This window comes from Scyliorhinus torazame, chromosome 30 (genome assembly GCF_047496885.1).
Source record: "Scyliorhinus torazame isolate Kashiwa2021f chromosome 30, sScyTor2.1, whole genome shotgun sequence".
Lineage (NCBI taxonomy): Eukaryota > Metazoa > Chordata > Chondrichthyes > Carcharhiniformes > Scyliorhinidae > Scyliorhinus > Scyliorhinus torazame.
In genome coordinates, this window is record NC_092736.1 from 29,075,527 (window position 1) to 29,103,039 (window position 27,513).

At 47.4% G+C, this 27,513-nt stretch overlaps 1 protein-coding gene across 2 annotated transcripts in view; it reads right to left on the reverse strand.

Annotated features, from left to right (window-relative positions):
* znf592 (zinc finger protein 592) overlaps positions 1–27,513 on the reverse strand; it is a 225,897-nt gene that overhangs the window by 32,002 nt on the left and 166,382 nt on the right. For both annotated transcript variants that reach the window (XM_072493079.1, XM_072493078.1), the window contains exons 5-7: positions 26,456–26,632; positions 16,404–16,566; positions 4,043–4,324 (exon numbers count right to left, since the gene is read on the reverse strand). In XM_072493079.1, coding sequence (XP_072349180.1) covers positions 4,043–4,324; positions 16,404–16,566; positions 26,456–26,632 — 622 coding nt within the window. The remainder of the gene's footprint in view (positions 1–4,042; positions 4,325–16,403; positions 16,567–26,455; positions 26,633–27,513) is intronic.

Genomic DNA, 27,513 nt, shown 5'->3' on the forward strand with positions numbered 1-27,513 from the left:
CCGCCCCCGCCGAATATCCGGTGCCGAATATCCGGTGCCAGGCAGGGTGGAGACAGGGTGTTTGGAACTCTCTCCCCCAGGCAGGGTGTTTGGAACTCTCTCCCCCAGGCAGGGTGTTTGGAACTCTCTCCCCCAGGCAGGGTGGAGACAGGGTATTTGGAACTCTCTCCCCCAGGCAGGGTGGAGACAGGGTATTTGGAACTCTCTCCCCCAGGCAGGGTGTTTGGAACTCTCTCCCCCAGGCAGGGTGGAGACAGGGTGTTTGGAACTCTCTCCCCCAGGCAGGGTGGAGACAGGGTGTTTGGAACTCTCTCCCCCAGGCAGGGTGGAGACAGGGTGTTTGGAACTCTCTCCCCCCAGGCAGGGTGGAGACAGGGTGTTTGGAATCTCTCCCCCAGGCAGCGGTGGAGACAGGGTGTTTGACTATTTTTAAGGGGAAGGTAGAGCAATTCTTGACTAACAAGGGATTCGGGGGAATATAGGAAGGTGGCGTTGAGGCCACAATCAGATCATCTGTGAGCAGGCTTGCAGGGACGAATGGCCTACTCCTGCTCCTAATTCGTACGTTTGCATATTTAGGAAATGACAATTTTTGCTCTGTCGGGTGTAGACATTTTGTGAACCTGTTGCCATATCAGATTCTCTAATACAAACCACTGAGAAATTCATACAGTTTCTCTTTGCTATAGTACAAACTCTTCTTGTAAGGACACACCTGAACAACCTATGTTCCTTATGGTTGACGAATGCCAAGGTTTAGGAAACCACAACTGGGGGAGTTTAATTGCTAAGAGGTTTGCTAAGGTTAACCAGTGGTTGGAAACAGTATAAAGGGCGAGAACACTCTTGCCAGCTTCCTGCCGTTTCTCCAGCTGTGACCAGTCGACCCATTTTGGCCGTGATATTATCTGCAGCTAAATTGGAAGAATCTCAGTCCAACTATTTTGTGTCCCAACAATAATCCAGCAAAGCGGATTCCAGCCTGGCCAGACACAAGCCAATTGCAATACATCTCCTACCATTGGCAGGTAAGCCAATGATACAGGGTGGTATTGTCAAATCATTAAAAATACTCTCAAGGACCACAGAACGTATCTTGCTCAGGTGTCAGACTAATAAATTGACTACTCAGGATTAACTCAGTCCCAATCTCGCATTACAAGGAGGCACGGTAGCACAGTGGTTAGCATAGTTCCTTCACAGCTCCAGGGTCCCAGGTTTGATTCTCGACTTGGGTCACCGTCTGTGCGGAGTCTGCACATTCTCCCCTTGTCTGCGTGGGTTTCCTCCGGGTTCCTCCCACAGTCCAAAGATGTGCAGTGTCATGAGAATGTCGCTTTAAGAAATGTTTGGCTGCTCATATTACTGCAGTGATGTCAGAGTGTGGGTGGAGCTGGGCTGTCTGTCAGCTTTTTTTACTTTCGTTTTAGGCGCTTTGCTGCAGGGTGTGTTTTAGTTTCGGTTTCAGTGTTGGAGCTGAAGCCAGACAAAGCAGGTGTACTGCTGTTCTCTCTGCCATGAAAAGACTATCTCTTGATCAGTTGGTGAATTCAGAATTATAAATGTTCTCAGTAGTGAATGTAAACCTAATGTGCTTCTGTTAAAAGGTGTTCCTTTTGTCTTCTGGATGTTGTTTGGGAAGTTATTAAGGATTACTTAGTGTTGTATTCTTTGGGGGTTGTATTTGAATTAATGGTTGCTAAGATGTTCACTGTATGTTTAAAAAGGTTAACTTGAGTTCATAGAATAAACATTGTTTTGCTTTAAAAAATACTTGTCCATTTCTGCTGTACCACACCTGTAGAGTGGGCCGTGTGCTCCCCATACCACAATCTATTAAAAGTTGTGGGTCAGGTGAACTCCATGATACACTTTGGGGTTCTCTAAACCCTGGCCCATAACAGCAGTTTAGGTGGATTGGCCAGGCTAAATTGTCCTTAGGTTAGGTGGGGTTACTGGTTTACGGGGATAGGGTGGAGGTGTGGGCTTAAGTGGAGTGCTCTTTCCAAGAGCCGGTGCAAACTCGATGGGCCGAGGGGCCTCCTTCTGTACTGTAAATTCTATGATCTACCAATTATCATGAGGGAACTCATTCAAACATTAAGAGGGCTAAGTAACAACAGCACCCTCCTGCCATCCAAGGAAGAAAGGCACTTTCATTGCCAGACACTGTGATCCGGGGCTTTGGGATAAATCACATGGGAGCATCAAGTAGACACAAGCAGTTAGGGGGTAAACTGAGCATTGTCCAAAAATAATTTTTGTTGGGTGGAACAAAGCATCACGTTTTTATGTTGTAGAAAGAACTGAAAAGATGATGCGTTCTTTGTTTTAGTTCTTTAAAAAGCTTGGGAGGCATTAACCATTCACAATTAATGATGCCCAATTTGCTTTCAGATGAGCTACTGGACACTAAAGAAAGAATTACAGCTCAGCTGAGCATCAGTAAATAGAAACATAAACCCCGACCATTGACCGGGCCAAGTTTGCGAAAGTGTGGGAGAGCTTTGTGCAAATTGATTTACTCAGGAGGCACTGACTGTCCAAACAATTAGAAACATGAGGACAAATCTAGAATATGAACATGCAGTATGTTGGCGAATGAGGGTTCTCCGTTTATCATGCAATTTACAGTGCAGAAGGAGGTAATTCGGCCCATCGAGTCTGCACCGGCCCTTGGAAAGAGCACCCTACTTAAAGGCGTAAAAAACAAGTGAATTATCTAAAACTTTTACATAGCAACTTTTAAAAAGATAAACCCTCTCAAGTTGCTTCACAGGAACATTTAATTTTGATACGGTGCCACACTAAGCGATATTAGGAGATGACCAAAACCCTGGTCAAAAAGGTAGGTTTTAAGGAGCTGTTAAAGGAGAAAAGTGTAGTGAAGAAGTTTAGGGAGGGTTAAATCCCAGGCAGCTGAAGGCATCGCCAGTGGAGTAATTAAAATCAGGCACATTTGAAGGCTTTCGCACAACTTGAAGCTACATGTTTCTCATGCCGACAAGGTTGGGGGTGTGGGAGTCATTTTACTGATCACATTAGATAGCCTGTGTCTATTTTGAAAGGTTTCTCAAAAGGTACAAGTGTACAATTGTTCTCTCCTTCTACACTACTATCTAGCCCACAGATAGGGCAGAAGATCTGCCAATGCCACTTGTTCATCAGCCATTCCTGGCGAGTGGTTAAAGTGATTGCGGATGAATTGTCCTCAATCCCTGTAGGAAGCGTTTACCAAATAAACAGTTTTTTAAAAAGCACCAATCAATCAGAGAAGGTTAAAATCGACCACATTGGGGCAGCATGGTGGTGCAGTAGTTAGTGCTGCTGCCTCACGGCGCCGAGGTCCCAGGTTCGATCCTGGCTCTGGGTCACTGTCCGTGCGGAGTTTGCACATTCTCCCCGTGTCTGCGTGGGTCTCGCCCCCACAACCCAAAGATGTGCAGGCGAGGTGGATTGGCCATGCTAAATTGCCCCTTAATTGGAAAAAAATAACTCGGCACTCTAAATTTATAAAAACAAAATCGACCATATTAATTTTGACTCTTAAGCACAATGGTAACAGCGAGACACCCTCAAACAAAATGAAATGAAAAGTTGCATGGAATTTTGAGTCATCACCGAACCTCTAAAATCAAGTGCAAGCTCTTGCTGCAAGTTTGTTGTGTTTCAGGGACTTGAGAGCACAGAATGTAGGTTAAGATTTCAGTGGTAGCGAGGGATTGTAGCATAATTGGAATATCGTGTAATATTGCAATATAATGGAATTTTAAATCAAGGACCTGTCTGATGTCCCATGATAGAACAAACATCGGAGTTGAGGTGAGTAGCATAAATTGTTTGAGTGAAAACCAGACAAGCACGAGGGAGAGAGGAATCAAACGTGCTGTTGATAAAAGGCGGTCACGTGGAACATGAACGCATAGACCTATGGACCCGTTTTGGTGCAGTAAATTCAAAGCACTTCTCTCAAAACGGAGGGAGTACAGTATTCCACCCTGTTAATCTCAACAGGACTGAATTATGATGAGGAGTTATTTACCTTTCCGTGACTTCTCTTCATATGGGATACATAAAGCTCTCGCTCTGAAAACCACTGCAGACACTCGCCACACGTCCAGCCAGGCCGCCTCACTTTTGGCCGCATCTCGGGCTTCTCCACTGTGATTTTGTCCTTCTCATCGCTGTTCAAGAGGTTGGGGATGACACCATTAGTAGTTCCGTGCGCTGTAGGTGTTTCGGTTTTCTGGCCACTGGAATCGTCTCTGGAGGGAGACAAGGCGCCTGGAGGCTTTTCAGCGGTTTGCGCATTGTTGTGAACATCCTGATTGAAAAAGAAAATTGATCATAAACATACTATTACTGGCAGGCACACTGCAAGATCTTAATACTGTTGTACCTCAGGATTTTACATCTTTCCTCACAATACTGACACAGCAGAATCTGGGGCGCGATTCTCAACTCCCACGCCGGTTGGGAGAATCGCCTGGGCCGCCATAATTTCCGGGGACGCCGGTCCGACGCCCTCCCACGATTCTCCCAAGCGGTGGGAACGGCCCGGTCGAGTTTCGCGGGCCACAGGCTGGAGAATCGGCGGAGACACTGAAAATGGCGATTCTCCGGCACCCCCGCTATTCTGAGGCCCGGATGGGCCGAGCGGCCAGGCCAAAACAGCGGGTCCCCCCCGGCGCCGTCCACACCTGGTCGCTGCAGTCGTGGGCGGTGCGTGAACGCTGGGGGTGTGGCCTGTGGATCCTGCACCGGGCTTCACCTGGAATGTGGGGTGGCCCACGATCGGTGCCCACCGATCGTCGGGCCGTCCTCTCTGAAGGAGGACCTCCTTCCTTCCGCGGCCCCGCAAGATCCGTCCCCCATCTTCTTGCGGGGCGGACCTAGAGAGGACGGCAACCACGCACATTCGCGGATGACGTCCTTTATGCGGCGCCGGCCGTGTCATCTATGCAGCGCCGCTTTTACGCGGGCGACAAGGTCTGGCGCGTGTAGATGACGCGGCCCCGATACTGGCCCATTGCCAGGGCCTGAATCGGTCGGGACCGGGGCCGTTCCGCACCGTCGTGAACCTCGACGGCGTTCACGACGGCGCGGCCACTTCGGCATGTGGGTGGAGAATCCCGCCCCTGGTTTCTTACAAGGTACGCCGAACAAATTGAAAGACTTTTAAAAAATGTTAATTTAGCGCTGTGTACAATCAATAGTAATTAATTCTTCTCCTCATTGCTCCAAGCCATTTAACACATATTAGCTGCAGGATATGGTTTGGTTACTGAGTGCTAATTCATGATTTTGGTAAGTAGATGTGAAACAAAGATCATAAGCTGGAACAGTATGGTGCAGACAAAAATTTGAGACACCGCGGTTAATACCGCATAGAAAGGAACGTTGATGAATTTCCCACTTAGCAGAGTCGTGTGTCAATAACCTTTCAGATTTCTGTCTGCACTGGTTACTGATCACTGCGATTTACCTTTTACTGATATGAAACAGCAAAATAAAATGACACAAAATATCCCGATCCACTACAAAATTTGGAAACCTCTGAATACAAAGTTATGTTTATCCTCCACCTTCACCCCATTTTTATTTCTATCAATTTATTTTCATTTCTTCCATTCATCCGTTTTTCTCACACCATTGTTCCCCATTCTCCCACTCCACCTGGACCATCTGTTCCCTGTTTCTCGTTGCCCTTTGACACACTGCTCACCTTTGTTCTGCCATTCACACATTCTAATCTCTTTCTGTGCAACTATCTGCACCCCTCTTAGCCTTGATCACCCCCATTTACATTCTCTTTGTCTTCTGTCCGCAACATCTTTGTCAATCTCCACCTATCACTGGCCCGCTCTCCAGCCCTACCGCTCCACACCTCACCCCCAATACAGTATTAATCTAATCCTATTTCCAGATCTCTCCAGCTTTGACAAAGAGTCAACCAGACTTGAGACATTAGCTCACTTCTCTCTCGCCACAGATGCTGCCTGACCTGCTGAGATTTTCCAGTATTTTCTGTTTTTGTTTCAGATTCCAGCAGCCGCGGTTATTTGTTTTTATCTTCACATTTATCAGTTTGTTTGGTTAATTGTATCCAATTTGCAGGGCAGTGTTGGTCTGGTCAGAGTTCCAAAATTATATTACATTGCCATTTCACTCTTGGCATTATGGCAGAGGCTATGCTCCAAGGAGAGGGCGTGGGAGAACTTCAGATTTCCACTAAAGTTTATTAGAGACCTCCCCAGAAAGGGTGAATAATTCTGACTCGTTTCTTGCTTTCTGGAACTGGTATTTTCCATTAAAAGGGGCTGTTGTTTTGTTTTCCATTCTTTTCTTTTATAAATTTAGAGTACCCAATTCATTTTTCCAATTAAGGGGCAATTTAGCATGGCCAATCCACCTAGCCTGCACATCTTCACATCTTTGGGTTGTGGGGGTGAAACCCCCGCAACACGGGGAGAATGTGGAAACTCCACATGGACAGTGACCCAGGGCCGAGATCATCAACTTATTGATGAGAAGTTGCGCAATATGTTCTCAACGACACACTATTTAAATAAGGGCAGCACGGCAGCACAGTGGTTAGCACAGTTGCTTCACAACTTCAGGATCCCAGGTTCGATTCCCGACTTGGGTCACTGTCTGTGCGGAGTCTGCACATCCTCGCCGTGCGTGCGTGGATTTCCTCCGGGTGCTCCGGTTTCCTCCCACAGTCCAAAGAAGTGCAGGTTAGGTGTATTGGCCATGATAAATTGCCCCTCAGTGTCCAAGAAAGGTTAGGCTGGGTTACGGGGATAGGGTGGAGGCATGGATGCTCTTTCCAAGGGCCGGTGCAGATCCGATGCGCCAAATGGCCTCCTTCTGCACTGTAAATTCTATGATTCTAAATTCAAGTGCAACACATATGTTTCAGTATTACATCTGATAGGTAACTCTTTGGAAAAGGAATGTGCTGGTGTATATCGACAGGAACATTATACCATGGAAAACGAAATGGGCAGCACGACAGTAACTTCATTGCAATGTTAATGTAAGCCTACTTGTGACAATAATAAAGATTATTATATATTATTATAATATCTTATTCTATTCTTGAAGTATGGGCACATATCCCTTTAAGGCCACAAAGTCTAAACGTTGTACGTAACACCAGCAAAGGTCAGAGTTCAATTCACGTTTATGCATTCCAATCTGTCGATAGTCTGAAGCGTTTCAGCTAGTTTGTGAGGTACCAGTTGTTAATACAACAACTGCAATCAGTCCGGGGTGGAAAAGTGGGTGACTGGAGAATGTATACGAGTCATCTTGTATCTCCTGCAAAAGAACTCGATAGTTGTTGGATAAGTAAAGAAATGAATGCACGTAAGCTTCATACGACAAATGCAAAAAAACGTCTGGCATAAGCAGTTGTCTTTGAATTCTCAGTACAAACAAAAAGGGCAAGTGCTAAAACTATTTAGAATACAATATTATCAGAGTGTGTGTATACACGTGTGCTCGTGTCTCACCTCTCGTTACTGCCCAGCCTCAACTTAAACCCTTCCCTTAAAACATAGACTGCCAGGGCAGCACGGTGGCGTAGTCGTAGCACTGCAGTTTCACGGCGCCGAGGTCCCAGGTTCGATCCCTGCTCTGGGTCACTGTCCGTGTGGAGTTTGCACATTCTCCCAGTGTTTGCGTGGGTTTCGGCCCCACAACCCAAAGATGTGCAAGGTAGGTGAATTGAACATGCTAAATTGCCCCTTAATTCGAAAAAAAAGTGAATTGGGTACTCTAAATTTAAAAAAAAAACATAGACTGCCTCACTGCATGTAAACGATGAGGTGTTGGCATTTGTCCGGTCTCTAAACTGCTACTGGCAGCAGGTATCACTAGGAAAGAAGTGGAGGTATGTCTTGGGGCAGTGGCATCAATCCAGTGGCCAGGATAGAGTGGACGTGGAGAGGATGTTTCCACTTGTAAGAAAAACTAGAACCAGAGGACACCATCTCAGATTAAAGGGACGATCCTTTAAAACAGAGATGAGGAGGAATTTCTTCAGCCAGAGGGTGGTGAATCTGTGGAACTCTTTGCCGCAGAAGGCTGTGGAGGCCAATTCACTGAGTGTCTTTAAGACAGAGATAGAGTGGGGGTACCTGTGGGAGGTGCTGAAGAGGTTCGGGTTTGGGGAGGGGTTTGTCAGGTGGGTTAGGCTGTTGTATGAGGTCCCGATGGCGAGTGTGGCCACAAATAGGAGGAGGTCCGAGTACGTTCGGTTGCACCGAGGGACGAGACAGGGGTGTCCCCTGTCCCCCTGCTCTTCGCACTGGCGATTGAACCCCTGGCTATGGCACTGAGAGAGTCGAGGAACTGGAGGGGGTTGGTGCGGGGTGGGGAGGAGCATAGAGTGTCGCTTTATGCGGACGACCTGCTGCTGTATGTGGCGGACCCGGTGGGAGGAATGCCAGAGGTAACGAGGATCCTTAGGGAATTCGGGGACTTTTCGGGGTACAAGCTCAATATGGGGAAGAGCGAGCTGTTCGTAGTTCAGCTAGGGGACCAGGAGAGGGCGATTGGCGAGCTCCCACTAAAAAGGGCGGAGAGGAGCTTCAGATATTTGGGGGTCCAGGTGGCCAGGAGCTGGGGGGCCCTGCATAGGCTTAACTTTACAAGGCTGGTGGAGCAAATGGAGGAGGAGTTAAGAGGTGGGACGTGTTGCCTCTGTCCTTGGCGGGTAGGGTGCAGTCAATCAAAATGACGGTGCTCCCAAGGTTTTTGCCCCTGTTCCAGTGCCTCCCCGTGTTTATCCCAAAGGCTTTTTTCAGGCGGGTTAACAGGAGTATAATGGGGTTTGTGTGGGCGCGAGGGACTCTGAGGGTGAGAAGGGTGTTCCTGGAGCGGAGTAGAGATAGGGGGAGGCTGGCACTGTCCAACCTTTGTGGGTACTACTGGGCCGCCAATGCGACGATGGTGCGCAAGTGGGTGATGGAGGGGGAGGGGGCTGCATGGAAGACACTGGAGACGACATCCTGTGTGGGTACGAATCTGGGGGCGCTGGCAACGGCGCCGCTGCCGCTCCCTCCAAGGAGGTAAACCACGGGCCCGGTGGTGGTGGTGGCCCTCAAAATCTGGGGGCAGTGGAGGCGGCACAGGGGGGAAGTTGGGGCCTCGGCGTGGACTCATTACGGGGGAACCACCGGTTCGCCCCAGGAAGAACAGGTGGAGGGTTTTCGGGGTGGCACAGGGCAGGGATACGAACGTTGGGGGACCTGTTTGTGGACGGGAAGTTCGCGAGCTTGGGTGAGCTGGAAGAGAAGTATGGGCTCCCCCCGGGGAACACCTTCAGGTAAGGGCGTTTGCCAGATGGCAGGTGGTGGAATTCCCGCGGCTACTGCCACACACAGTACAGGACAGGGTGCTCTCGGGGGGGTGGGTGGGAGTGGGGAAGATCTCGGAAACTTACCAGGTGATGCAGTAGGAGGAGGAGGCCTCGGTGGTGGAGTTGAAAGGTAAGTGGGAGGAGGAGTTGGGAGAGGAGATCGAAGAGGGGACGTGGGCAGATGCCCGAGGGAGGGTGAATTCTTCCTCTTCGTGCGCGAGGCTCAGCCTCATACAGTTTAAGGTGCTGCACAGGGCACACATGACCAGGACAAGGATGAGCCGGTTCTTTGGGGGTGAGGACAGGTGTGTTAGGTGCTCAGGGAGCCCAGCAAATCACACCCATATGTTCTGGGCATGCCCAGCGCTGGAGGAATTTTGGAAGGGCGTAGCGAGGACGGTGTCGAGGGTGGTAGGATCCAGGGTCAGACCGGGCTGGGGGCTCGCAATAGTTGGGGTGGCAGAGGAGCCGGGAGTGCAGGAGGCGAAAGAGGCCGGAATTCTGGCCTTTGCGTCCCTGGTAGCCCGGCGAAGGATTCTCCTTCAGTGGAAAGATGCGATGCCCCCAAGTGTGGAATCCTGGATCAGCGATATGGCAGGGTTCATTAAATTGGAGAGGGTGAAATTCGCCTTGAGAGGGTCGGTACAAGGGTTCTTTAGGCGGTGGCAACCTTTGGTCAATGGCAGCAGCAGCTCGGGTGGGGGGGGGGGGTTACTTTATTTTTGTTTATGTTATTTACACTGGAGGGTCTGAGGGGGTGTATACACCTGTTGTGTTAAGTCGGGGTGTGAGTGTTAATTTATTATTTAGGTACGGGGGGGGGGAGGGGTTTGGGGGGGTTGCTTTTTTAGATTGTGTTTTGTACTTACCCCTGTTGGGTTCTTTTTTCTTTCTCATTTTGTTATTGATATTTTATGAAAACCTTTAATAAAAATTATTTTAAAAAAAAGACAGGTTCTTGATTAATCAGGGGATCAGGGGGTATGGGGAGAAGGTAGGAGAATGGGGATGAGAAAGTATCAGCCGTGATTGAATGTGGAGCAGACTCGATGGGCCAAGTGGACTAATTCTGCTCCTATGTCCTATGGTCTAATCGTGCTCAGAATACTGGAATGAGGCCTATCAATGAGCCTCCTCTCTTTGGACTCACTGTACCTCCTTTTTGGGGCAGCGCTGCTAACGAATGGGTCACATGAAAAGTTTCATTCAGGGATTTGACACCGTGAGGTGATGAACCCCCATCAACCTTTCCCACACTTGCATCAGGAGGTTCCCTCACTCGGAGGTCCTGCTCTGAATGGAAACTGAGCACAGCAAACTGGGTTGAGGTATTAGGGAGGTGATCAGATCTCACGTCCAGCGGCAAACCTACCTCGGAAGGAAATCCCGTCTCAAGATTCCACAAATGTCCATCCCTTTCTCTGCATCACGCTACCATCCTCACGCACATATTGCTCGTCTGTCTAACGTATTTTTCTGTCCCTCAGACTGACTCTTTTTCTTCCCCTTGTGCAACATCTCTCTGCCTCTCGCAAAGGAGAAGGAGCATTTAAAAACATGCGTCAAAAATTAATCAAAGTTCAAGCTTTAACTTGTTTTCAAGGCATTTAAAGACAAACTCAATTGCTGCTTTTGAGTCATGGCCTGAAGGAACATATTCTTTGGGTTGCGCACAATAACTGGAGAGATTCACAGTGCCACCATTCTGGGAGGCTGCTCCACATCACACACAGGCTGAAGTGTACTGGGAATTATGCTGCTTTCTGGGTCTCTTATAAGTGAAGTGATCGGAAAAACTTTAATCCTGCTCTCCAGTTTATTTTCACAATTGTTAGGTCTCTCCTGCTCCCTTGGGTTCTCTCGGAGACTCTCCACCTCTTGCACAGGAGTCTGTTTCTTTCTTCAAAAATTCCAATTATGGAGCAATTTGGCGTAGCCAATCCACCTACCCTGCACATCTTTGGGTTGTGGGCGTGAGGCCCACGAGGACAAAGGGAGAATGTGCAAACTCCACATGGACAGTGACCCAGAGCCGGGATTGAACCAGTGCTACCCACTGCGCCACTGTGTCACCCAGGCGTTTGTTTCCACCGCACTGCACATCATCTGTCCCTTCCCTTACTTGAATTCTGTTCGGCGTGAAGAAAAAGCTCTTGAAAATAGCTTTTTCTGTTAAAACTGAAAGCACGTTCCAAGGTTTGCACATGTTTTTTCCTGAAAATGGCGACAGTGTCAGAGGGAGAAGAGACTACAGCAACACTTGAGATATATATTGCACCAAATCAGTGACATAATATTTTAATCTTACGTTCAAACCAAGGTGCAAACAACTGCGCAGTTCTATTACCCAGCTTCATGGAAACAGTCCCACCGTTATCAGTTTTTGCCAATCCTCTGTGGTGAAGGTAATTTCTACTTGCTTAAGCTTTGATGGTGACTTTTGGTGGGCTATTTAACCACAAGAGATGCCATTGCGGAGCCTGATTTTTATCGTGAACCAAAATCCACAAATGTGCACTTCCAACAAGTGAGATAACCGCTGTTAAAACTGTGCTTGCACAAGCTGGGACTTGCCTCAGAGGGCGCACAGTCAGACTACAGCATGTTCGAGATCGGCAACACGGAACCACAGCTGTTAAATTACTTTGGAAGCCAGCCGTTGGAAAGAATATCTCTTCAACCCCGAGGTTGTACAGAAAGGCCAAGGTCACCAGGCAAAATTGTTATGCAGGTACCGGTAGACACAGAAGTTAACTCCAACGAGCACATTGGGAAGTAGGCACTTTCCCACCTCAATGTCTTCAAACCATATTTTCGAACATTAGATATTGCAGTTACTGTGAAAGCAACTGAAAGGGTTCTCAAATGCTTTCCAGGACAATTTACGAATCGTAAGAAAGTTGCGTATGAGCCAATCGGTTGGAAACACAATTTCAAAATATCTATGATTTTGCGTACGATTATGGGACACGGTGTGTAGTGTTGCAATGGGATGCAGGAAGAGCATGGAGCCTTATGAGTAATATTAGGTAGGTCTGATAGATTTATATATAGCTATGGAAACAGCTCCTGGGCGAGATTCTCCACTCCTGCGCCGGTTGGGAGAATCACCTGGGCCGCCAAAACTTCTCGGGACGCCGGTCCGACGCCCTCCCGCGATTCTCCCAAGCGGTGGGAACGGCCCATTCGAGTTCCGCCGGCCGCAGAATCGCTGGAGACACCCAAAATGGTGATTCTCCGGCACCCCCGCTATTCTCAGGCCCGGATGGGCCGAGCGGCCAGGCCAAAACGATGGGTTCCCCCTAGCGCTGTCCACACCTGGTCGCTGCCGTCGGGAACAGCGCGGGAACGCTGGGGGGGCGGCCTGCGGGGGGGGGGGGGGGGGGGGGGGGGGGGGGGGGGGGGGGGCCTCAAATGTGGCATGGCCCGTGATCGGTGCCCACCGATTGTCCGGCCGTCCTCTCTGAAGGAGGACCTCCTTCCTTCCGCAGCCCCGCAAGATCCGTCCGCCATCTTCTTGCGGGGCGGACTCAGAGAGGACGGCAACCACACATGCGCGGGGGACGCCAGTTACGGCCGCGTCATCTATGCGAAACCGCCTTTACGCGGCGACAAGGCCTGGCGCGTGTAGATGACGCGGCCCCGATCCTAGCCCATTGTCGAGGCCTGAATCGGTCGGGATCGGGGCCGTTTCGCACCGTCGTGAACCTCGACGGCGTTCACGACGGCGTGGGCACTTCGGCGCGTGAGTGGAGAATCCCGCCCCCTGTGTTCAAAAATACTTTTAAACCCATAAGATGCCCACAGAATATTATGTTACAGTGTCACAATCAATTTTCTGCTGATTAGACAATGAGTGGGGAAAGTGCGTACTTCCCAAAGTAATTATGAATAAGTAATAATTTTTTTAAATTCACTGAACGTAGACGTCGCAGGCTGTGCCAGTATTTATTGCCCAATCCTAATTGCCCTTGTGGGGCAGTTAAGAGTCACAGTTAAGAGCTGTGGGTCTGGAGTCACATATAAGCCAGACCAGGTAAGGACAGTAGATTTCCTTCCCTAAAGGACATTAGTGAACCAGATGGGTTTTTACGACACGGTTTCATGGTCATCACAAGACTTTTTAAATTCTAGATTTTTACTGAATTCATTTTTCGCCATCCGCAGTAGCAGGATTTGAACCTGGGACCCCTGAGTACTTTGGGTCTCCGGATTACTAACCCAGTGACAATACCACTAGACCACCGCCTCCCCATTGCACTAAATTCAGTGAGATAAGCCATATGTAACATATCACTTTTAATGCAATTTTAATAGTAAGATGCCGGAATTTTTTAAAAAATCCACAGATGTGACAATAAAACTCTCTCAGTTTATTTTTCAGGTAAAGCTGTGAACAAACATGTGCAACAAAATGCTAGAACATTCTCTGATCAGCCCTGGCATACAATAATTATTTCAACCACTAGGATGATTACAAATACTTTATTACTCAGATTCGTGATTTGGTTGATTTGTCTCGAATCATTGACTCTCAATTTGTTTATACGGGCAGTCAGTTTTAACAGGCCTTTGATGAACTGAACACACGCCAGGTTTAAAACCTAGGATTTTCCTGGACTCTTTAGCACAGTTAATCACTGGATAAACTAGAAAAGATATTGGCAGGTAAAATCAATGAAAACACAAAGAGGAGCAAGAAAATAACTGAGAAAAGGGAGAGAAGTACATAGGGATGCATTGATGCCGAAGATGTGGGCAGGGTTCTCAATGAGCACTTTATTCCAGGCTTCACTAAGGGGTGGGGTGATGCAGATATTCTAGTTAAAGGAGTGTCAAATTTAAGATACAATAAACATAATGAGAGGGGGAGTACTGGAGGGACTGGCATCCTTGAAGGTCGATAAATCTCCAGGGCCAGATGGATTGTATCCCAGGCTGTTAAAGGAAACCAGCCATGAAATAGCAGAGGCTCTGAGGATCAATTTCCAATCCTCACTAGATGCAGACAAAGTACCAGAGGATTGGAGGTCAGCGAACATTGTATCATTATTTTTAAAAGGGTACAAGGGATAGGCCAGATAATTATACCACGGTCAGTCTGACTTTGGTGGTGGGAACTGTTACTCAGAAAGGCACGGATTGATCAGGGATAGTCAGCATGGTTTTGTTAGGGGAAGGTTGTGTCTTACTAACTCAATCCAATTTTTTTGAGGTAGTAACAAGGAGGGTCGATGAGGGTAGTGTAGTGGATGTTGTCGACATGGATTTTAGTAAAGCATTTAGAATTCCTACAGTGCAGAGGGAGGCCATTTGGCCCATCGAGCCTACATCAACCTTCTGAAAAGGGTGCCCTACCTAGGCCCACTACCCCACCCAGTCCCCGAACCCCTCCTAGCCTGCACATCTTTTGACACTAAGGGGCAATTTAGCATGGCCAATCCACCTAACCTGCACATCTTTGGACTGTGGGAGGAAACTGGAGCACCCGGAGGAAACCCACGCAGACACGGGGAGAACGTGCAAACTCCACACAGTCAGTCACCCGGGGCTGGAATTGAACTTGGGTGCCTGGCACTATAAGGTTACAGGCTAACCACTGTGCCACCCTTTGACAAGTCCCACATGGCAGACTGGTCAGAAAAGTGTGAGGTTATGTATCTAGTAAAGCCAGACAAAACATGGGAATACTCAATAAACAGAAGGATGCTGAGAAGAGTAGATGAAGAGAGAGATCTTGCAGTGCTTGGCCACAGGCCCCTGAAGGTGACAGGACTGCTGGAAAAGGTGGTAAAGAAAGAATATGGAATACTTTCCTTTATTGGGTGAGGTATTGAATACAAAAGCAAGGATGTAATGATGGAACTGTATAAAACGCTGGTTAGGCTCAGCTCAGGTTTTGTGTACAGTTCTGGTCAGCACATTACAGGAAAGACATAATTGCTCTGGAGAGTGCAGAGGAGATTTACAAGAATGGTGCCACGGCTTGAAAATTGCAGCTACAAGGAGAGATCGGATAGGCTAGGGATGCTTTCCTTAGAACAGAGGGTGTGGGTGACTTAACTGAGGTATACAAAATAATGAGGGGCCTAGAAAGGGTAGATAGGAAAGGCTAGTTCTCCTAGCTGAAAGGTCAGTTACTAAAGGGTATAGATTTAAGGTGATTGGTAAAAGGATTAGAAGGAACAGGAGGAAAATCGATTTCACTCAGAGGGTGATGGGCGTCTGGAATTCATTGCCCGAACTTGTGGTTGAGGTTGAAACACTCAACTCATTTAAAAAAGTACCTGGATCTGCACTTGAAGTGCTGGGACCTGCAGAACAGGTGCTGAAAAATGGGATTAAAATTAGCGCTAGCTTCTTTTTTCTGGCCGGCGCAGACATGATGGGCTGAATGGCCTCTTTCTGTGCCGTATCTTTGCTAAACTTACTGAGCTGTCCAGGGAGCTACAAACTAGGTGGCTGTAACCAGATTTTTGGTGACCAGCAAATAATACATTCAATTGTTTATGGGACTCAGGTTTTCTGCTGACATTTTGCTCTCTGATTAATTATTTTGGTAAAAACCAACCACATTGTTTGCCACAAATTGTGGCTGAGCAGGACCTCGTCTCTAATCAGGCTATTAAAAATATTCCTTCAGCACGGCCTTTCCTGGCTACACGTTTCAGTACACATTGTCACTGAGCATTCGTCCCTACAAACAATATAAAGCCTGCCTCCACATTTCAGAAAACGGTCAAGCTAAGTTCAACAGTCCCACACTACTGCTTATAAAAAAAATACACTCCCCAAGCTCTGTTGGGTTTAACTGTAAAGTACAAGCCACGCACCCTTTTATTAAAGATAAAAGCAAGGTACCATCACGGTTTTCCAAAATGAGTTCACATAGCAGCAACCACTTGACCATTATATTTTTCTTACCACAATGAGCTCACTAGCATACATCAACCACAGACCACAACAAACGTCACCCTACAAATGAACCCACCTTGACTTTGAAATGCTAGTTACCTCGTGCCACCGCACCTACCTTGAAGTGCTCCATCATCAGTTGTTTGTGCATGTAGAGCAGTTTGCACACAGGACACTTGTACACACACACTCTCAACTTGTTTTTGTGCTGTTCGAAGTGTTTGTGTAGCAAAGCTCGCTGGTCGAATACCGTTTCGCACATTGAGCACTTTAAGATGAGTCTGTAAGTTGAGAAATATTTTACATCAGTAACCAACACACTGACAAATCAGCAGCAAATAGTACGCTTACCACTTTGAAATAATATAGAAAGGTTATTTAGCTGTACTCCAGGATAAGGTTCTTCACTTTGTTGCACATTGCATCCTGATGACTAATCCGAAGCCCAAGTGTGAGGCCAAGCGACAGATCACGATTCCATGCCCAATTCCAGCGGTATGGTGATAGCTGCTTTGATCAGCTATTATTGTTTTAGCTTTATATCTGGCTTATCAGGTCGAGGTTTATTTTGAAATAAGAGGATAAGGTCTTTGCCGAGTTTATTTTGGAATTTTCCTTAATCTGACTTGTGTGTCACGATCTACATTAAGGGTCATTGCTTATATGTAAAATTCATAGTTAAAGATATGCGCTTGCCATGTGGAATGATGTGGGCAGAAGTACAGTGGCAGGACTGGTCATTCAGAGGAGCATCGAGAAGTGTGTCAGATGGCAACCTGATCTTACAAGTCCAGTAACTGAGTGGCTTTCAATTTCCTATGGACAAAAATGTTTAAGTGTGAAAATGATTTGCTGCTCTGATTTCTTTTTAAGAGTGGAAGTTGCAAACAAGTTGATAAAATCACAGCAATGGCAATGTTATCAACAACTCTTCAGCATATTATTTGTTCAGGGGAAGTGAACATTGCTAGCAAGGCCAGCATTTATTACCCATCCCTGAATACCCTTGAGAGGATGGTGCGTTGCCATCTTCTTGAATTGGGTCACCAATAGCTGCTCAATGGTGCTCAACTTGGATTCCACCAGGACCACTTTGTTCCAAGTTACACAAAACCCTAATTTGGAAATAAATTGCTGCCAGTTCAAACTCGTGCAGCTCTCTACCTCCCGTCACTGAGGCAGTACATTCACCATAAAGATCGCAGTGGTTCTAGAAACTAGTTAATCACAGCCTTCTCAAGGCCAATTAGGGATGGGCAATAAATGGCAGAAACCAAGGGATTCGGCCATTGGCTACCGGCTGAAGCTGCTTAGTGGGCGCTATTCTCCGCCGGTGTGGTTCTCCGTTTTGCCGGCGTCCGGGGGTTTCCTGACGGCGTGGGGCTGCCCCACAATGGGAAACTCCATGGACCGGCCGGCCTAACGGAGAATCCCGCCTGCAGGTCGGGGCCGAAATGTGGCGCGGCGGGGCAGAGAATCCAACCCAGCGTGATTTATTTTCTCCAGGGCATGATAGGTAAGGTCAGCTATGATGGGACACCATTGGAAATCTTTGAGATCCACAGAGACGTCAAACAGGGTTGTGTTTATTCGGGGAGTCCGGTGGTAGTGGCGACGTTGAATATCTGGAGGCAGTTGCGTCAGTACTTTAGGATGTGGGCGGGGTCAAGGGAAATGCTGATTTGGGGGAATCATAGATTTGAGCCAGGGAAGTGGGATGGAAGTTTTAGGAGATGGGAGGCGAGGGGAGTTAGGGTATTACAGGATTTGTTTCCGGGGGCGGTTTGCGAGGCTGGAGAAACTGGGGGAGAAATATGGGTTGGGACAGGGGGAGATGTTTAGACATATGCAGGTCCAAGATTTTGCTGGGAAAGAGGTACAGAGCTTTCCGAAGAGGTGCTGACGACAGGGGGAATGGACAAGGGGTGGTGTCGGCGATATGTGGGGTGATTCTGGGAGAAGATAAGGCATCGCTGGAGGGGATTAAGGCAAAGTGGGAGGAAGAGTTGGGGGAGGGTGTGGAGAAGGGGGTGTGATATGAGGTGCTCCGGAGGGTGAATGCTTCAACTTTGTGCGGAGATTGGGGCTGATCCAGCTGAATGTGGCGCATAGGGCGCACCTCACAAGGACAAGGATGAGCCAACTCTTTGAGTGGGTGGAGGATTTTGTGAACGCTGTGAGGGGGGTGGCAGCGCAAATCAGGTTCACGTGTTTTGGTCCTGTCCAAAACTGGAAGCGTACTGAAGGGAGGTCTTCAGGGTAATCTCGAAGGTGGTGCACGTGAGACTCGAACCAGGCACCCATGAAGCTACATTTGGCGTGTCGGATAAGCCGGGTTTGGAAACGGGCGCGGAGGCAGATGTTTTAGCCTTCGCCTCGCTGATCGCCCGAAGGCGGGTCCTGTTAGGTGGAGGTCAGCTTCTCCACCCTGTGCCTCGGCGTGGGGGGGTGGGGGGTGGGGAGAGAGACCACCTGCTCACCTGCTGGAGTTCTTAACGCTTGAGAAAGTGAAGTTCGAGCTGAGAAGAAGGATGGAAAGGTTCTACAATTCATGGGCTTTGTTTATCATGCATTTTCAAGAATTGGATGGCATCGAACATTGGGGGGTGGTTTAGAATGTATAGGTTACAAAGAACAAAGAACAAAGAAATGTACAGCACAGGAACAGGCCCTTCGGCCCTCCAAGCCTGTGCCGACCATGCTGCCCGCCTAAACTAAAATCTTCTACACTTCCGGGGTCCGTATCCCTCTATTCCCATCCTATTCATATATTTGTGAAAATGCCCCTTAAACGTCACTATCGTCCCTGCTTCCACCACCTCCTCTGGCAGCAAGTTCCAGGCACCCACTACGCTCTGTGTAAAAAAACTTGCCTCGCACATCTCCTCTAAACCTTGACCCTCGCACCTTAAACCTATGCCCCCTAGTAACTGACCCCTCTACCCTGGGGAAAGGTCTCTGACTAGCCACCCTGTCTATGCCCCTCATAATTTTGTAGACTTCTATCAGGTCGCCCCTCAACCTCCGTCGTTCCAGTGAGAACAAACCGAGTTTATGCAACCGCTCCTCATAGCTAATGCCCTCCATACCAGGCAACATTCTGGTAAATCTCTTCTGCACCCTCTCTAAAGTCTCCACATCCTTCTGGTAGTGTGGGGACCAGAATTGAACACTATACCCCAAGTGTGGCCTAACTAAGGTTCTATACAGCTGCAACATGACTTGCCAATTTTTATACTCAATGCCCCGGCCAATGAAGGCAAGCATGCCGTATGCCTTCTTGACTACCTTCTCCACCTGTGTTGCCCCTTTCAGTGACCTGTGGACCTGCACACCTAGATCTCTCTGACTGTCAATACTCTTGTGGGTTCTACCATTCACTGTATATTCCCTACCTGCATTAGGGCAGCACGGTAGCCTTGTGGATAGCACAATTGCTTCACAGCTCCAGGGTCCCAGGTTCGATTCCGGCTTGGGTCACTGTCTGTGCGGAGTCTGCACATCCTCCCCGTGTGTGCGTGGGTTTCCTCCGGATGCTCCGGTTTCCTCCCACAGTCCAAAGATGTGCGGGTTAGGTGGATTGGCCATGATAAATTGCCCTTAGTGTTCAAAATTGCCCTTAGTGTTGGGTGGGGTTACTGGGTTATGGGGATAGGGTGGAGGTGTTGACCTTGGGTATGGTGCTCTTTCCAGGAGCCGGTGCAGACTCGATGGGCCGAATGGCCTCCTTCTGCACTGTAAATTCTATGAGACCTTCCAAAATGCATTACCTCACATTTGTCCAGATTAAACTCCATCTGCCATCTCTCCGCCCCCAAATCTCCAGACGATCTAAATCCTGCTGTATGCTCTGACAGTCCTCATCGCTATCCGCAATTCCACCAACCTTTGTGTCGTCCGCAAACTTACTAATCAGACCAGTTACATTTTCCTCCAAATCATTTATATATACTACGAACAGCAAACGCCCCAGCACTGATCCCTACGGAGTGGATAGTCAGCGACATTTTCCCAGGGTAGAGGGGTCAATTACTAGGGGGCATAGGTTTAAGGTGCGAGGGGCAAGGTTTAGAGGAGATATACGACGCAAGTTTTTTACACAGAGGATAGTGGGTGCCTGGAACTCGCTGCCGGAGGAGGTGGTGGAAGCAGGGACGATAGTGACATTTAAGGGGCATCTTGACAAATACATGAATAGGATGGGAATAGAGGGATATGGACCCCGGAAGTGTAGAAGATTTTAGTTTAGACGGGCAGCATGGTCGGCGCAGGCTTGGAGGGCCGAAGAGCCTGTTCCTTTTCTTTGTTCTTTATTGTTTTAACACCACTAGTCACAGCCCTCCAATCAGAAAAGCATCCTTCCATTGCTACTCTCTGCCTTCTATGACCTAGCCAGTTCTGTATCCACCTTGCCAGCTCACCTCTGATCCCGTGTAACTTCACCTTTTGTACCAGTCTGCCATGAGGGACCCTGTCAAAGGCCTTACTGAAGTCCATATGGACAACATCCACTGCCCTACCTGCATCAATCATCTTTGTGACTTCCTCGGAAAACTCCGGTATCAAGTTAGTGAGACACGACCTCCCCTTCACAAAACCGTGCTGCCATTCGCTAATATGTCCACTTGCTTCCAAATGGGACTAGATCCGGTCTCGAAGAATTCTTTCCAGTATTTTCCCTACCACTGACGTAAGGCTCACTGGCCTGTAGTTCCCTGGATTATCCTTGCTACCCTTCTTAAACAAAGGAACAACATTGGCTATTCTCCAGTCCACCGGGACATCACCTGAAGACAGCGAGGATCCAAAGATTTCTGTCAAGGCCTCAGCAATTTCCTCTCCAGCCTCCTTCAGTATTCTAAGGTTATTGGTGATTATGTGTGGGTTGATGGTGGATTCCTGATTCTTTTTCTTTGTTGTTTGGTATTTAAAATGTTGGGAGCTGTTTGGGGGTGGGTGAGGTAAAAGAATTATTGGTCAGGGGATTGCCATTGTATTTGTTACTGTTTATTATTTGTTGGTGGGTGTAAATTTGATGAAAATGTGAAAGAGAATAAAAATATTTTTTTAAAAACAGGGTTCTTGCGCTGTAGCTGTTTGACTTCTTCTCCTTGCTGTTCATGGAATTTACAGTGCAGAAGGAGGCCACTTGGCCCATCGAGCCAGCACCGCCCCTTTTGGAAAGAGCACCCTACCTAAGCCCACAATCCCACCCCATCCCTGCAACCCCGCCCAACCTTTTGTTTTGGACACTAAGGGCAATTTAGCATGGCCAATGCACCTAACCTGCACATCTTTGGACTCTGGGAGGAAATCGGAGCACCCGGAGGAAACCCATGCAGACACGGGGAGGATGTGCAGACTCTGCACAAACAGTGACCCAAGCCGGGAATTGAACCTGGGACCCTGGAGCTGTGAAGCAACAGGGCTAACCACTGTGCAACCGTGCCCCCAAAGTTTAAGTAACCAATTCATTTATTTTCCAATTAAGGGGCAATTTAGTGCGGCCAATCCACCTACCCTGCACATCTTTGGGTTGTGGGGGTGAAACCCACGCAGACACGGGGAGAATGTGCAAACACCACGCGGACAGTGACCCAGAGCCGGGTTCGAACCTGGGACCTCAGCGCCGCATGGCAGTAGTGCTAACCACTGCGCCACCCTCGTGCGTCTTCAGGTCATCCACAGAGGGTGTCTATTTATATTCAGAACTGACTGAAAGCTGTTCAGCCTTGCCCGCCTGGGCAAAATAAAAGTGTGCCATTCCAACAGAGCAACATGTTCAGTGGCGAATGGAGAGATCTTCCCATGCCTGTAAAGGGTTTGGTTTGACCATCAGGATCAAGGAGACAAATGTCATGCAACTGTGGAGGGGCACGGGAAGTGGCGAGGAGGAACAGGAATTTCAGCTAGCAAAGCAGAGGGCCCAGTAAAAGGAGAGCAGAAAATCCTGCACCTTCTAAGCCCACTGTCTTTACCTGCAGCAAACGTGGCACAGACTGCTGAGGCAGAATGGGGCTCCTGAGCCACACCAGGTGGCGTTAAACAGAGCTGACCACCATGGCGGAAACCATCGTCTCACGAGATGGAAGGCTGCTAAAGACAGACAAGGGGTCAGAATTATCTGGAATGAGGGCGGCATGGTGGCGCAGTGGTTAGCACTGCTGCCCACGGCACTGAGGACCCGGGTTCGATCCTGGCCCCAGGTCACTCTCTGTGTGGAGTTTGCACATTCTCCCCATGTTTGTGTGGGTTTCACCCCACATCCCAAATATGTGTAGGTTAGGTGGATTGGCCAGGCTAAATTGCCCCTTAATTGGAAAAAAACGTTCTCTAAATTTAAGACAAAAAAAAAGAATTAGCTGAAATAACCTAACGACAGGTGAATGGTTGTGAAATCAGACACATGAGCCAGACACTTGGCAGTCAGTTGATAAGTTACATCAGTGATAGGGAATTTATTGGAGAAAATTCTGAAGGAGAGAATCTATCTCCACTTGGAGAGGCACGGTTTGATCAGGAATAGTCAGCATGGCTTTGTCAGAGGGAGGTTATGCCTAATAAATTTGATTGAATTTTTTGAGCATGTGACCAGGTGTGTAAATGAGGGTAGTGCAGTTGATGTAGTTTGCATGGATTTCAACAAATCCTTTGAAAAGGATCACATGGGAGACGTATAAAGAAGGCAAATGCACACGGGATTCAGGGTATCTTGATTCAAAATTGGCTTTTCGGAGACAGACGGCTGCTTTAGTGACTGGAAGCCAGTGTCCAGGGATCTGTGCTGGGACCCCTCTTATTCATCATTTATATAAACGACATAGTTGACTATGTTGGGCGTAGGATCGGTAAGTTTTACGGATGACACAAAGATTGGCTGGGTGATTAACAATAAGGTTGAGTGTTTGGGTTACAGAAACATATACATAGGATAGTCAAATAGGCAGATAAGTGACAGATGGAATTAAACCTTGAGAAGTGTGAGGTGATACACTTTGGAAGGAGTAATTTGACGAGGAAGTATTCAATGAACGACATGACACTAGGAAGTTTTGAGGAACAATGAGATCTCTGTCCATAGATCTCTGAAGGCAGGGGGAGCAGGTTAATACGGTGGTGAAAAAGGCATATGGGACACTTGCCTTTATCAATCGAGGCATAGATTACAGAAGCAGGGAGGTCATGTTGGAGTTGTATAGAACTTTGGTCAGGCCACACCTGGAGCACTGTGTGCAATTCTGGCCGCCACATTATAGGAAGGATGTGATTACTGGAGGGGGTGCAGCGGCCTTTCACCAGGTTGTTGCCTACAAGGCAAGCTTTTTTACGCAGAGGGTAGTGGGTGCCTGGAATTCGCTGCCAGAGGTGGTGGAAGCAGGGACGATAGTGACGTTTAAGGGGAATCTTGACAAATACATGAATAGGATGGGAATAGAGGGATACGGACCCAGGAAGTGTAGAAGATTTTAGTTTAGATGGGCAGCATGGTCGGCAAGGGCCTGTTGATGTGCTGTACATTTCTTTGTTCTTATGGAACATTTCAGTTCTGAAGAGAGGTTGGATAGGCTTGGGTGGTTTTAGCTGGAGCAGAGAAGATTGAGGGGCGACCTGACCGAGGTATACAAGGTTATGAGGGGCATGGACAGGGTGGATAGGGAGCAGATGGTTCCCCTTAGTTGAAGGGACAGTCACAAGGAGACACAAGGTCAAGGTGGGGAGCAGGAGGTTTAGGGGGAATGTGAGGAAAAATCTTTTTACCCAGATGGTGGTGACGGTCTGGAACGCACTGCCTGGGAAGGTGGTAGAGGCGGGATGCCTCACATCCTTTGGATGAGCACTTGGCACGTCATAACATTTGAGGCTATGGGCCAAGTGCTGGCAAATGGGATTGAGAAAGGTAGTTCAGGTGTTTTCCATGTGTAGGCACAGACCCGATGGGCCTCTTCTGCACTGTATTTTCTGTGAAAAGGGTACTTGTACCATTAATTGATACTTAACTTTTTGTGATAATTGTAATGGTTAAATGCAGCAATTTTCATGAAACTCATGGGGAGGTTAAGTGTGAGATGGTACTTTTGCAAAGCAAAGGGCAGAGCAGAGCAAACCAGCTAGCAAACTTGTTGTGATTTGCAATACGTTATCTTTTCTTTGTCACCGATTGTATCTGATTGTACGTTAATGTCCACGTGCATCACTGCATCTTGTTATTTGTTTTCAGCAAGTTCCAGCCCAAGCAGACCTTCAACTTAAACGTGCAGCAAAAAAAAAAAAAAAAAAAAAAATCTTCTTTTTCATCTGAATTAACTCTAGTCGACGGTTGGAAAAAATTCTGGGTGATTTACATGACTCTGATGTTTTGTCCAATCTAAATAGGGCACGCCAAATCTTGTGCATCTGATACAGGCAGGAAAATACCGGCCACGTAATGGAGATCAATTAACGGAAGAAAATAAAATGCCACGTTGAAATAAATGGAACAATTTCAATCTACCAAAGAGTGCAGGTGTAACGGTGGAGTAAAGTTCATAAATGCACAAAACAGACATCAGCTTGGAATAGTTTACAGTTTTGGCATGCAATTCTAGCTACCTTAATACCGCATTTAATACCTGTGCGTGTCTGGAGAAGAGGGACAGGAACTAGCCCCGCTGTGCTATCAGAAGAACTATAAATTTCCAGCACCATTTATATTTTCCCTGATTGTGATTTTTGTGCAAACTCAATTGAAGAGCTCCCTTGCTTCTAGATGTTCACCACAATCTTAAAGGACAAATGTCTTTTTCCATATAACCACTCTGCTCTCTATCTCCCCCTTTCATCCGTTTAGGTTTTTTTGGAATATATATATATGAATTAATCATTTATCGCTCAAAACTATAACTGAACATTTTGATTCTCGTTTCTTGCTGTCTAATTTATTGAGATTCATTACAGCCTTGCAAATTAAATGCACTTGTTCCTGTGAGGTAGTTAACTTTAGTGAATTAATTGATGCCCAGGAACATTGACACTCTGGCTTGTGGAAAGTTATTGCTATTCAAAGGGAAATTGAAGATTACACTTCCACCTCTCCTATATGATCCACCAGCTCCCTTCCTTCCCACCCTCATACACGCAAACTAATAGTGGAGCAGCAATAACAATAGCAATGATACAACAGGACCCAGTGCCTAGGTCTAGTCAGTTTCTTCAAAACTGACTGGGAGATTAGGTTTGTTGGAAAATCGCCACAGAAATGATTGGGGAGGGCTGAGCAAACCACCACTATGGGTGCACTTGCACCATCGGTCTGCATTGACGATGATACAAATGCATCATGAAAGCACTCCAGAAGAAAGAACACCAAGATTCCCTGCTGAAGGTAATCACATTGGAATCAGTTCAGACCTTAGCATTCAGAATCCATAGAATCTTAAGTGCAGGAGGAGGCCATTGGGCCCATCGATCTGGAAGCGATCCTCCGAAAGAGCACTCTACCTAGGCCCACTCCCCCACCCTCTCCCCGTAGCCTAACCTGGACATCTTCGGACACTAAGGGGCAATTTAGCACGACCAATCCATCTAACCTGCACATCTTTGGACTGTGGGAGGAAACCGGAGGAGACCGATTCAGACACGCAGAGAACGTGCAAACTCCACACAGACAAGGCATCCAAGGGTGGAATCGACCCGGGTTCCTGGCAGCAGTGCTCACATTCCACAGGTTTAGCAGTTTCACCTTCGCTCCAATACTACATCTGTAGTCTGAATGCCCGAAAGCTCACTGATTTAGAATTTTTGGTCGGCTCAAGCAGAATCCCATCGAGAGACAGAGCTGGAGGTGACAGCAGATTCTGTCTGGTGCGTGGGACTGCTGATTTGAACTTAATGATCAGATGCAGCGGGATCAACGTTCGTTATTTCAATCACAACACAGTGCATTTTTAATCTAACTCTTACAATATTCAAACAATGTGCTCAGCTGCATGAACTGGATGTCTGACATGGGGCGGGGGGAAGATACCATGTTTCAGCTAATAAATCAGGTCAGTGCCATTCAATTTGTGTCAGATTCTAAATCACTCCATTCCTATTAAAGTGCTGTTAAGTGGTCTACTAAAGCTTTCAGTGGTTTATCTAGCCATGCCTATTATTAATCCAGACATGCTGACGTGAGGATGTTGAACTTACTCAGGTTGCCAGTGTTTAACCAGCGGATGTTGAGAGCTGTAATGGGAGCTGGCGCATTGGGATGACTTGAAGGCCATTGGGCAAATCGTGCACTTGTGGAAAGATTCACAGTGGGCCCCTTGGATGTGACTCTTGAGTGCGTTTGGATCATTGGACATGATCCCACAGTGCACACATCTGCGTGAAGGGAAAGAGTAAAATGCATAAGACATGGCAATAAGTTCCACAAATACTTTGACTGTTTCACCAATGTGGTATTGCTCCTCAGTTTGAACAGATTGTAGAATTAGATTTGCTCATTGTATTGTTGGCCCCCTTTTAGTGCGGACGGGCTTAACCAACATTTCACAAGTGTGTAAATACCTCCAAATAAAATAGTTAAAATAGAGACACCAGAAGCAACTTGGAAGGAAAATCTGAAGAGAGACTTTGCTGCCCTAATCTCTCCTTATTTTTGTTTAGGATATCAAATGTTTTTTAAAAGTTTTCTCCCCCCTTAAAGAAACGAGAGTCTCGAGTAGAGACTGCCTTGCCACAAGGCCTTTCTGGCAATGGCAAATTGCAGAGAACATGTCCGCAGGACTCCACTGCGAGCTCTCTGACTTCTTCCATCGAGGATCTTTATAAGGGGCGACTAGGAAACATAACAGCAGCCGGCCAGCTGTAATATGCCTTCCAGTTTACCCTTTCGTCCCATGAGGAAGCAGCTGTAAATCTATAATCGTGCACATGAGGATTCCAATTGCACAGATGAACAGAATTCCTGGATCCAGTTCTTCCAGCCTCTGGAATCCACATCCAAGAAGTTACATTAGACAATATGCTACTTCACTGGTTATTTTGGGAAAATAAATAATGCCCAGAGCCCAATGATCCTAAAACACTAAATAAGGTTTCACTTTGAATCTGCGCAACATAGAGTAAATCCATTTAATACCGTCAAGAATGGAGTTATATTCTTCACATACAAACTAATCAGCACCTCCTCCCTCCCCAACTTATAAAGAGCCAGAAGTTGTATAAGGATTCCATCAAGATGTTTTGGTCTCATTTAAACA